General features: G+C 34.5%; 1 protein-coding gene across 1 annotated transcript; it reads right to left on the bottom strand.

Annotated features, from left to right (window-relative positions):
- Window positions 1-9,836: 9,836 nt before the first annotated feature.
- On the bottom strand, window positions 9,837-11,029 carry LOC135142578 (ras guanine nucleotide exchange factor P-like). The gene is made up of 3 exons (XM_064074299.1): window positions 10,967-11,029; window positions 10,426-10,874; window positions 9,837-9,897 (listed from the first exon to the last, which is right to left on the bottom strand). The coding sequence occupies exons 1-3, from the start codon at window positions 11,027-11,029 to the stop codon at window positions 9,837-9,839; spliced, it is 573 nt and encodes a 190-aa protein (XP_063930369.1).
- Window positions 11,030-12,865: the final 1,836 nt, after the last annotated feature.

Here is a 12,865-nt window from a genome sequence, read left to right as displayed (position 1 = left end):
AAAGTGACGTTTCTGAAGAATTTTAACAGTTTTCTTGTATCTACGAACGCCAGAATGCATAAAATTGACCTAAACGTCTCCTTTTCCTATTCTGAGTCGATTCTGCATGCTTTAAGTGTGTTTGGTGGCTCAGAACCATCAAAAAACGTTGAAATATAGTTCAAATTCAATAAAAATCGACAAAAATACAGATTCTAGCTAAAATTTGATGGTTTCGTTGCACTTTCCGAGCCCGTAGGGTATCTGAGTGGCTTAAAAGTACAAGAAAACACTTCAAAAGAGACGTTTCTGAAGAATTTTAACAGTTTTCTTGTATCTACGAACGCCAGAATGCATAAAATTGACCTAAACGTCTCCTTTTCCTATTCTGAGTCGATTCTGCATGCTTTAAGTGTGTTTGGTGGCTCAGAACCATCAAAAAACGTTGAAATATAGTTCAAATTCAATAAAAATCGACAAAAATACAGTTTCTAGCTAAAATTTGATGGTTTCGTTGCACTTTCCGAGCCCGTAGGGTATCTGAGTGGCTTAAAAGTACAAGAAAACACTTCAAAATTGACGTTTCTGAAGAATTTTAACAGTTTTCTTGTATCTACGAACGCCAGAATGCATAAACTTGACCTAAACGTCTCCTTTTCCTATTCTGAGTCGATTCTGCATGCTTTAAGTGTGTTTGGTGGCTCAGAACCATCAAAAAACGTTGAAATATAGTTCAAATTCAATAAAAATCGACAAAAATACAGTTTCTAGCTAAAATTTGATGGTTTCGTTGCACTTTCCGAGCCCGTAGGGTATCTGAGTGGCTTAAAAGTACAAGAAAACACTTCAAAAATGACGTTTCTGAAGAATTTTAAGAGTTTTCTTGTATCTACGAACGCCAGAATGCATAAAATTGACCTAAACGTCTCCTTTTTCTATTCTGAGTCGATTCTGCATGCTTTAAGTGTGTTTGGTGGCTCAGAACCATCAAAAAACGTTGAAATATAGTTCAAATTCAATAAAAATCGACAAAAATACAGTTTCTAGCTAAAATTTGATGGTTTCGTTGCACTTTCCGAGCCCGTAGGGTATCTGAGTGGCTTAAAAGTACAAGAAAACACTTCAAAAGTGACGTTTCTGAAGAATTTTAACAGTTTTCTTGTATCTACGAACGCCAGAATGCATAAAATTGACCTAAACGTCTCCTTTTCCTATTCTGAGTCGATTCTGCATGCTTTAAGTGTGTTTGATGGCTCAGAACCATCAAAAAACGTTGAAATATAGTTCAAATTTAATAAAAATCGACAAAAATACAGTTTCTAGCTAAAATTTGATGGTTTCGTTGCACTTTCCGAGCCCGTAGGGTATCTGAGTGGCTTAAAAGTACAAGAAAACACTTCAAAAGTGACGTTTCTGAAGAATTTTAACAGTTTTCTTGTATCTACGAACGCCAGAATGCATAAAATTGACCTAAACATCTCCTTTTCCTATTCTGAGTCGATTCTGCATGCTTTAAGCGTGTTTTGTGGCTCAGAACCATCAAAAAACGTTGAAATATAGTTCAAATTCACTAAAAATCGACAAAAATACAGTTGCTAGCTAAAATTTGATGGTTTCGTTGCACTTTCCGAGCCCGTTGGGTATCTGAGTGGCTTAAAAGTACAAGAAAACACTTCAAAAGTGACGTTTCTGAAGAATTTTAACAGTTTGTCGACAAAAATACAGTTTCTAGCTAAAATTTGATGGTTTCGTTGCACTTTCCGAGCCCGTAGGGTATCTGAGTGGCTTAAAAGTACAAGAAAACACTTCAAAAGTGACGTTTCTGAAGAATTTTAACAGTTTTCTTGTATCTACGAACGCCAGAATGCATAAAATTGACCTAAACGTCTCCTTTTCCTATTCTGAGTCGATTCTGCATGCTTTAAGTGTGTTTGGTGGCTCAGAACCATCAAAAAACGTTGAAATATAGTTCAAATTCAATAAAAATCGACAAAAATACAGTTTCTAGCTAAAATTTGATGGTTTCGTTGCACTTTCCGAGCCCGTAGGGTATCTGAGTGGCTTAAAAGTACAAGAAAACACTTCAAAAGTGACGTTTCTGAAGAATTTTAACAGTTTTCTTGTATCTACGAACGCCAGAATGCATAAAATTGACCTAAACGTCTCCTTTTCCTATTCTGAGTCGATTCTGCATGCTTTAAGTGTGTTTGGTGGCTCAGAACCATCAAAAAACGTTGAAATATAGTTCAAATTCAATAAAAATCGACAAAAATACAGTTTCTAGCTAAAATTTGATGGTTTCGTTGCACTTTCCGAGCCCGTAGGGTATCTGAGTGGCTTAAAAGTACAAGAAAACACTTCAAAAGTGACGTTTCTGAAGAATTTTAACAGTTTTCTTGTATCTACGAACGCCAGAATGCATAAAATTGACCTAAACGTCTCCTTTTCCTATTCTGAGTCGATTCTGCATGCTTTAAGTGTGTTTGGTGGCTCAGAACCATCAAAAAACGTTGAAATATAGTTCAAATTCAATAAAAATCGACAAAAATACAGTTTCTAGCTAAAATTTGATGGTTTCGTTGCACTTTCCGAGCCCGTAGGGTATCTGAGTGGCTTAAAAGTACAAGAAAACACTTCAAAAGTGACGTTTCTGAAGAATTTTAACAGTTTTCTTGTATCTACGAACGCCAGAATGCATAAAATCAACCTAAACGTCTCCTTTTCCTATTCTGAGTCGATTCTGCATGCTTTAAGTGTGTTTGGTGGCTCAGAACCATCAAAAAACGTTGAAATATAGTTCAAATTCAATAAAAATCGACAAAAATACAGTTTCTAGCTAAAATTTGATGGTTTCGTTGCACTTTCCGAGCCCGTAGGGTATCTGAGTGGCTTAAAAGTACAAGAAAACACTTCAAAAGCGACGTTTCTGAAGAATTTTAACAGTTTTCTTGTATCTACGAACGCCAGAATGCATAAAATTGACCTAAACGTCTCCTTTTCCTATTCTGAGTCGATTCTGCATGCTTTAAGTGTGTTTGGTGGCTCAGAACCATCAAAAAACGTTGAAATATAGTTCAAATTCAATAAAAATCGACAAAAATACAGTTTCTAGCTAAAATTTGATGGTTTCGTTGCACTTTCCGAGCCCGTAGGGTATCTGATTGGCTTAAAAGTACAAGAAAACACTTCAAAATTGACGTTTCTGAAGAATTTTAACAGTTTTCTTGTATCTACGAACGCCAGAATGCATAAACTTGACCTAAACGTCTCCTTTTCCTATTCTGAGTCGATTCTGCATGCTTTAAGTGTGTTTGGTGGCTCAGAACCATCAAAAAACGTTGAAATATAGTTCAAATTCAATAAAAATCGACAAAAATACAGTTTCTAGCTAAAATTTGATGGTTTCGTTGCACTTTCCGAGCCCGTAGGGTATCTGAGTGGCTTAAAAGTACAAGAAAACACTTCAAAAATGACGTTTCTGAAGAATTTTAAGAGTTTTCTTGTATCTACGAACGCCAGAATGCATAAAATTGACCTAAACGTCTCCTTTTTCTATTCTGAGTCGATTCTGCATGCTTTAAGTGTGTTTGGTGGCTCAGAACCATCAAAAAACGTTGAAATATAGTTCAAATTCAATAAAAATCGACAAAAATACAGTTTCTAGCTAAAATTTGATGGTTTCGTTGCACTTTCCGAGCCCGTAGGGTATCTGAGTGGCTTAAAAGTACAAGAAAACACTTCAAAAGTGACGTTTCTGAAGAATTTTAACAGTTTTCTTGTATCTACGAACGCCAGAATGCATAAAATTGACCTAAACGTCTCCTTTTCCTATTCTGAGTCGATTCTGCATGCTTTAAGTGTGTTTGATGGCTCAGAACCATCAAAAAACGTTGAAATATAGTTCAAATTTAATAAAAATCGACAAAAATACAGTTTCTAGATAAAATTTGATGGTTTCGTTGCACTTTCCGAGCCCGTAGGGTATCTGAGTGGCTTAAAAGTACAAGAAAACACTTCAAAAGTGACGTTTCTGAAGAATTTTAACAGTTTTCTTGTATCTACGAACGCCAGAATGCATAAAATTGACCTAAACATCTCCTTTTCCTATTCTGAGTCGATTCTGCATGCTTTAAGCGTGTTTGGTGGCTCAGAACCATCAAAAAACGTTGAAATATAGTTCAAATTCACTAAAAATCGACAAAAATACAGTTGCTAGCTAAAATTTGATGGTTTCGTTGCACTTTCCGAGCCCGTTGGGTATCTGAGTGGCTTAAAAGTACAAGAAAACACTTCAAAAGTGACGTTTCTGAAGAATTTTAACAGTTTGTCGAAAAAATACAGTTTCTAGCTAAAATTTGATGGTTTCGTTGCACTTTCCGAGCCCGTAGGGTATCTGAGTGGCTTAAAAGTACAAGAAAACACTTCAAAAGTGACGTTTCTGAAGAATTTTAACAGTTTTCTTGTATCTACGAACGCCAGAATGCATAAAATTGACCTAAACGTCTCCTTTTCCTATTCTGAGTCGATTCTGCATGCTTTAAGTGTGTTTGGTGGCTCAGAACCATCAAAAAACGTTGAAATATAGTTCAAATTCAATAAAAATCGACAAAAATACAGTTTCTAGCTAAAATTTGATGGTTTCGTTGCACTTTCCGAGCCCGTAGGGTATCTGAGTGGCTTAAAAGTACAAGAAAACACTTCAAAAGCGACGTTTCTGAAGAATTTTAACAGTTTTCTTGTATCTACGAACGCCAGAATGCATAAAATTGACCTAAACGTCTCCTTTTCCTATTCTGAGTCGATTCTGCATGCTTTAAGTGTGTTTGGTGGCTCAGAACCATCAAAAAACGTTGAAATATAGTTCAAATTCAATAAAAATCGACAAAAATACAGTTTCTAGCTAAAATTTGATGGTTTCGTTGCACTTTCCGAGCCCGTAGGGTATCTGAGTGGCCTAAAAGTACAAGAAAACACTTCAAAATTGACGTTTCTGAAGAATTTTAACAGTTTTCTTGTATCTACGAACGCCAGAATGCATAAACTTGACCTAAACGTCTCCTTTTCCTATTCTGAGTCGATTCTGCATGCTTTAAGTGTGTTTGGTGGCTCAGAACCATCAAAAAACGTTGAAATATAGTTCAAATTCAATAAAAATCGACAAAAATACAGTTTCTAGCTAAAATTTGATGGTTTCGTTGCACTTTCCGAGCCCGTAGGGTATCTGAGTGGCTTAAAAGTACAAGAAAACACTTCAAAAATGACGTTTCTGAAGAATTTTAAGAGTTTTCTTGTATCTACGAACGCCAGAATGCATAAAATTGACCTAAACGTCTCCTTTTTCTATTCTGAGTCGATTCTGCATGCTTTAAGTGTGTTTGGTGGCTCAGAACCATCAAAAAACGTTGAAATATAGTTCAAATTCAATAAAAATCGACAAAAATACAGTTTCTAGCTAAAATTTGATGGTTTCGTTGCACTTTCCGAGCCCGTAGGGTATCTGAGTGGCTTAAAAGTACAAGAAAACACTTCAAAAGTGACGTTTCTGAAGAATTTTAACAGTTTTCTTGTATCTACGAACGCCAGAATAGTAGTTATATAGTGGGGGTTCTAGACCAGGTCAAATGAGGTCAAACTGGTCCAGCTCCCCCATTACTTTTCATCGAGCGGTCATTGACCTTTCATTTGTTGTCGAGCTTGTCGGTGCACGTGACTGACCTTGCCAGCTGGTCCAGCTCCCCCATTACTTTTCATCGGGCGATCATTGACCTAGTCGTTGCTCGACCTTGGTCGTTTATTGCCCTCGTTCATCTCGAGATCTATCCCCTCTTTTCGTTTAGGTCGGGGAGGGATCTCGGACGCAATCTCGCATCCCCACTTCCGTTTTATACTTGTATAAAAGTCGATGGATTCGTGTGTAAGAATTAATTAGTTTTTTGAATTCAATTATTTAACACTTAGAAATGTCATCTTTCATTTCTACCTTGAATAAAGAGTCTCACTTGCAAGCTTTTGTGAGTGCGAAAACTTTAGAAGAAAATAAAAAATTTTTAACAAAAAATTTTAGTAAACTGTCTACAAAGTACGGTGACAAGATATTTGTGCAACTTGAAGAGTCTAGAACGATACTTCCACAGAGATTTACCGAAAAATTCACCGACTCAGTGATCAGCGATCTGAACCAGAAGATCGTGAACGGCTTGAAATTGTACTTGGTAAATAGAGGTCCGATCGGTCGAACCATCAATATCGAATTTATCGAAGAATGAAGAAGGCATTGGTTCATGTGGAAAACAAATCAAGTGCAGTTAGACTGCTTCGTCGTAGATTAGAATTACATTTAAAACGAATTAGTTATTTAAAAGAAGCAATTAAAATGTATGAAATAAGAACTAAATTGAATAATCTTAAGCTGTAATAGAAATTATAATAAATATTATTTAATTCGTTCGGTGTATTATTTTCCCCAGTCTCATGTAAAAAATATTTGATTGCAAACTGTCATGAATAACAGACGTGTTTGTTTCGACAAAGTTCCGGTTATTTTCTTAATAAATGATAAAGAAAGCCGAATTAATACTTGGTTATACGATGTTAAAAGATTTCAAATGAATGTGGAACGTTTCGAATTGCAAATAAAGCCCTTAATCGAAAAAATGATGGAGAAGAAGCGAAAATTTAGAGAAACAATCGAAAAATTGGATTCAGAATTGAAAATTATTCAGCAAAGAAAATCAGTTAAATAACTGTGCACATTGCGGTTAAACCACTGCGTCGTAAATTAGATTTAAATTTAAAACTTATTAGTTTCTTAAAATGTATAAAATACGAACTAGTTTGTATAATCTTAAGCTGTAATTGAAATTATAATAAATATTGTTTATTTCGTTTGGTGTATTATTTTCCCCAGTCTCATCTAAAATTATTTAATTGGGAATAACAGCAACGAATAAAAGCCGTGTTTGCTCCGACAAAACTCCTGTTATTTTCTTAATAAATAAATGTTCATCAGCAACTTTCTGCCGATTTAAGCTTATTTGTCAGTGATTATTAGAATAAAATCTCAAATGTCAGAAGGCGAGTGTGTTGTTAAAAATTAAAAAAATTGTTACTTACGACATTGAAAACAGGCAATAAAATCATCCGTTCTCCCTCGAAAACATTCAAATACACGCACACTTCACAGAAGCCACCATTTAGTTCAACAAAACCACCTTTTTCCCAAATCTTTTCACGGTAAAATTCATAAACCGAAACACGCCGCCCGTCATTATTACAACACAGAATGAAATAACGCGATGCTGTTTCAGCAAATTCTTACGGAACTGGACGCTCTTATCTTCAATAGACAGGGACGTATTCGGAAATATTAAAAAAAAAGAATTATCGCTTGAGGGTGCCAAAGGGCAGAAAGTTTGTTAAAAAAATAAAAATGCATCCCTATAAACTAATGACACATTTGTGTAAAAATAAATGTGGGTTGGAGGTGCAATAATTGTTTAAATATAAAAAAAAAATGTTTTACTCGAAGACGGTAAGAGATACGAGGTTCGTGCAAAGAACAAAAAAGTTCCTAAAATACGAAACACATGCACCTGTGTCGACGGTTTTTAGTTTGAGTTTAGCATTTCGGAGAAAAGGACAAAAGTTTGTGGTGACCAAACGGAATTAGTTAAAAATTTGTTTTTTGTGTCAAAATATTTTTGGATGAATAATCAATAGGTCCATGTAATTAAATATGTGAAAATTTGAGTTTGGGGCGCAACAATTTTTGTCAAAAAAGGTTGTCAAAATTCGAAAAAAAGTTTTCCTTGAGCAGTAGGAAAGTAAATTAGAAGTTTTGGTGAAAAAAAAAATTTAAAAAATTCAAAGAATCCAAAGAAAAATTAAAACAAAAAAAATCTCAAAAAAAAATCCAAATTTTGAAAAGTTTGTTTTTCCACAAAATCAAATGCATATTCATGAAGTACTATCTAATCGTGTGTAAAAATGATTATGACTCATAGGTGTATCTACCGTTTAAATAGAAAAAATTTTTGTTACTCGAAAATGGTAAGAGATAGGAGGTTCGTGTATAGAGCAAAAAAGATTGACAAAAACAAATAATATCGACAGCCGTCGACGGTTTTTCGCTAACTTTTGACATGACTGTGAAAAGGGCAAAAGTTTGTGGCGCCCAAACGGTAAAACTTAAAAAATATATTTTTGTACCAAAATATTTCTGAGTGAACAGTCTATAGGTCCACTTAGCAAAATAAATATTTTTTGCTACCGTTTAGTAGTAATAACGAAAAAACGTCATAGTTCGTAAGCGGTAAGAGGTAGCATGTCGGCTCAGGGGAACGGGGAAATGCTAAAAAAATTAAGGCATATGTTGAACAAAAAAAATTTTGAAAAAAGTTGAAAATAAGGGAGAAAAGGGCAAAAGTTTCTAGTGTCCAAATGGTAAGAAATAGAATATCGGTTGCATACAGCAAAACCTTCTTCTGGAACGAACGCATAAGTTTGTTCAAAAAAATCGATTCTGTCCACGTCAACCTTGATACAGGAGCCATTTTTAGTTTTTTCGAGGTCGCTACGTAAAACTTTTTTCAGGTCGAAAAAAAGACCATCGAAAAAGGATTCGAATAAGCCCAACATGCAACACTTAAAAAAAAAAAAAAAAAAAAAAAAAAAAGCGAAATAGGTTATTCTTTATATTTATTGTTATATGACTACTACCATCACAACTAAATATACTAAGACAGTAAAAAAAAAAATTCCAGTTAACCGAAAACCGCTTTTTGTTGAATTTTATATGAAAACAACAAAAGATCATTAAAAAAAAAAAAACGAAAACCTATAAACAGCCATCAAAAATCAATAAAAAAAAGAAAAACATCAAAAACAAATAAAAAACCAAAAAACTATCAAAAACCAACAAAAAACCATCAAAAAGCACTATTAAAAAAAAGATATATATATATATATATATTGATACTTCTACTACTTCTAAATTTGTATATGTTAGCCTATGCTGTGGTGGTGGATCATGATGAGTCATATCGTGCTGCTGGACAAATAATTTAAAACGTATTAAATAACTTGTTGTTGTATTAAATCGTAGTTGCTAAATCTTTCTGAATTAGTGAAACTCTTGCATTTTCGATAAGAGAAAAACAACTGAATCGTCAACTTGAAATAAAAATTAGAGAGGGAAAAAGAGTAAAAGAAGGGATTAATTTCGTATATAAATTCAAGACTATATGAAAGATGTGATTATAACTGATTAACTAGTATCAAGAGAATTAACCAATAGATATCTAGGGACATGGGTAAGGTTATATTTTTATTACAGTATGTAAATTTCATATATTTTTTTTTGTTTTGTTTAGAGGATTTTATAGTTTGCCCATACGATAGGAGCCATCGAATGCTAGAGGGGAGACTCCAGAGGCATATATTTAGGTGTCATAGGGAGGCTTGGGAAAGGGAGCGACAGCTCCGCGAAGCTGCACTTCCCAAAGCATCACCACCGATACCATCTCAACCATCAAAATGGTTCAATTCTGAACCCCCAAAAGTAACATCACTCGAAAATTGGGACGACGACGCCAGTGGGACGTACGTTCCATCGTTGAAGGATGACTTGATGCTCGACAAGACATCAATAAATTTTTATAACGCTGTGTTCGGCAAAAATAAACAAAAATAATTTTTTGTTTTTGTCTGTCTCTACTCGTTAATTTGTACCACCCTACCAGAACTTACCATCTCTACAAGCTACCTCTCTAAATACTAACAGCGATACCATTCCCAAGGAGAACATGGACTTTTGTTTAAGAAATGCTCGTGTATGGTTTGTCACAATATTCCTGATATTATCGATACATCGATCCCACTACAGTATAAACAAGAATTTGTCTTAAGAAACAAAAGCCGCTGCAAGTCACCTAATTACACCATTATTGACGATTATAGTGGTTCCAAAAATTTTAGCGAAAATGCTACAGGATATTGTTTGGCAAAACCATTGATTTGGATATATACTGCCCAACATGCAACACTTAAAAAAAAAAAAAAAACAAGCGAAATAAAATACTTATATTATTTATTGATATATAAATATTACTATTACAATACAAGCACCACTATCACTACTAATTCTACTACTAAAACATTTCAACACTTTTAACGCTACTAACACTACTACTGACACTATGAGATTATATACATTTTATTTTTACATATAGTTTCTTTAATTTGTCGGATTTTTGAATACTTTTTTTCATTTCGTTTTCTGCACCTCGCAATTCACTTTGTTCTTCCACTAACTGTCTTTGGAGAGTTGCAATTTGATTTGCTAATTTTTTAATGTTTTTTTTGCACTTTTTTTGTTTTTGCACTAGTTCCCTTTGTCGCGTATTATGTCTGTCCTGCGCTGCCCTACACTTCCACTTAAAATTATACAATAATGTAGATGCATTGTCTTCGTCTTCGAATTCATCACCCGAATCATCAGGTGCAGCAGGATGAGGTGTATCAGGGGCAGGTGTTGGTTGAGACGTCGGTGGTGATGGTGATTTGCGGACCGGTTGTTGCTGCTCCTCCTGCTGCTGTTGCTGCTGCTCCTGCTCCTGCTCCTGCTGCTCTTGCTGCTCTCTCTGCCTCTGTTCGTCTTCCTCCGTAACTCCGTAAACATTACGAAGGAAAGACAAGCTTTTTCCGTGCGCCTCTAACCCCTCAAACAGTGAGGGCGTCATAGAGACGCACGGCTCCTCCAGCCCTGATATATCTAGCTGGGAAGGTGTCTGGGAGTCTTCCACAGCGGAAGTGGAGGCGTCCTCACTTTTTGTTTTTAGTTTTTCAATTTCTTCCTCAGGTAGATCTGCAAGTCTACGCAGTTTGGGCAAAGGCGGCTGAAAATAAAATAAATACTTATAAACATTTCTACATTTTATGAATATAAAAACATTTTTTTTTTTAAATTAATCAAAAATAAAAAACCTACCTGTATCACTACATCCTGGAGGATGTTAATTTTTGGTTTCTTGAGACTCAAGGAATACTTCATTTTTTTTTTTTTTTTCAACAATTAGCACTTAACACTAACAGACACAGAATTAAGACAAACAATTACGAGTTCCTATGCAAAATATATAGGAAAAATAATGCAGAATATGCAGAAAATAAATGGCGAAGAAGGGTGAAATGTCAAATCAGCAGTTTTACATGTCCATATATGGTCATTTAAAGATTGATTGCAATGAAGTAGGAGGGTGAAATGTCAAATCAGCAGTTTTTTCATGTCCATATATGGTCATTTAATAATTTATTGCAATTCAGCAATTCTTCAAACTATTTCCGTGTGAATTGCAATTCAGCAATTTTTTGATATTTGGTATATAAAAGTAACTTTTGTAAGCATGTGAGTACAGTTCACACATCAGATATGTTCTCATTAAAAAACACAAGTTTCATTTCTCGCAATCTTGATATATCTTCACTGAATGAAGAAAAACGTCGTATCATTCAAACAGTTGAAAGTTTGTTACATCAAAAATTTCGGTCGTCCAGAACTTTCATGGCTGGGGGATGTGCAGCGTTTCTCTTAGGTCGGACGTCTTCTTATACAGACATCGATATTTACGTCGAAGCAGATGAAAATACACAAAAATGGGCTAAGGATAACTGCGCAGACAATCACATGTCTAAATATGACTATCTTTATCAGTCCAAGTGGCCCTGCTGCTATTTGAAGTTTGATGGATTTATATTTAATATTATTTTTGTTGAACCTCGTCTTCAATTTTCGTTGGAAGCCAGAATTCTATGTATCCTTAAATCGTTCGACTTAACCGCGTGCAAAGTGGCAATACACTTTTCAAGTGGAATAAATCCTGTTCTTGTAGAATGGAAATTAACTGACCTGAACTTCGATAATGTCAAGAAAAAGGATCGCATCATTAAGTATAAGAAAAGAATTGAGAAAAATGAAAAGGAACAACGATTCGATCCCAACAGTTTGTCTATGTTGGCCTATACCGTCGTGGTAGATCATGATGACTCATATCGTGCTGCTGGACAAATACTTTGAAAGATATTTATATAACTTAATATTGTTATGCTGAATCATTGTAGTGTTGATTCCGTTAGATAAATATGTAAGAGGATATTAAATAAAACTCACAAACGTAACTAATTGTTTTATTGAACCAATATGTTTATACATTTTCAAACATTTATTGAACTATTGCATTTGCTACAGTGAGTGAAACAAATTAGTACTAAATAAAGAAACACACACACGCACAATTATTTTTGTGTGTCTTGACATGTTTCCGTTTGCCGCCTTCGAAACGATGATATATTTTTTTTAATATTTTCTGAATACGTCTCTGGCAGCGTGCGAGATCCAATGCATCGCAAGCTTTTTCGCTCTCCGTCATCTAACACCTTATTGTAATAATTTCGAAGGAATGCGGACATGTTTACGTTATTGTGGATTAATTCTGGGCGTAATTCAACGATTTCGAAACGAAATTGATATATGGCAACGATTTCATTATTTTGTACATTAATTACTGCATGTTTTTTTTTATATATATATATATAAAATCTGGTGTGGATACAAAAGTTGAATATCCGAATTTAATTGGGTCGTATTTATTTATGTTAATTTTCAATCCCAAAATTTCATACAACGCCCAACCGGAATCCTTTTCTGCAAATTTCTCTAATTTTTTCATGATTTTATCAATGACGTTTTCTTCGTACCATTCTTTTAAATTTGTGTTTTGATCAATGTGTTATTTTTTGTTGAAAATGTTTTAATGTCTGTTTCACTAGAGTGCGGTTGAATAAAATTTGCCGAAAAAATTACATTTACCTTAAGCATTGAGTTTTTCAC

This window comes from Zophobas morio, unplaced genomic scaffold (genome assembly GCF_036711695.1).
Source record: "Zophobas morio isolate AGI-343-1 ecotype UQ-CSIRO unplaced genomic scaffold, CSIRO_AGI_Zmor_V1 ptg000049l, whole genome shotgun sequence".
In the NCBI taxonomy this organism is placed as follows: domain Eukaryota; kingdom Metazoa; phylum Arthropoda; class Insecta; order Coleoptera; family Tenebrionidae; genus Zophobas; species Zophobas morio.
This window is presented reverse-complemented; position numbering and strand designations above follow the sequence as displayed.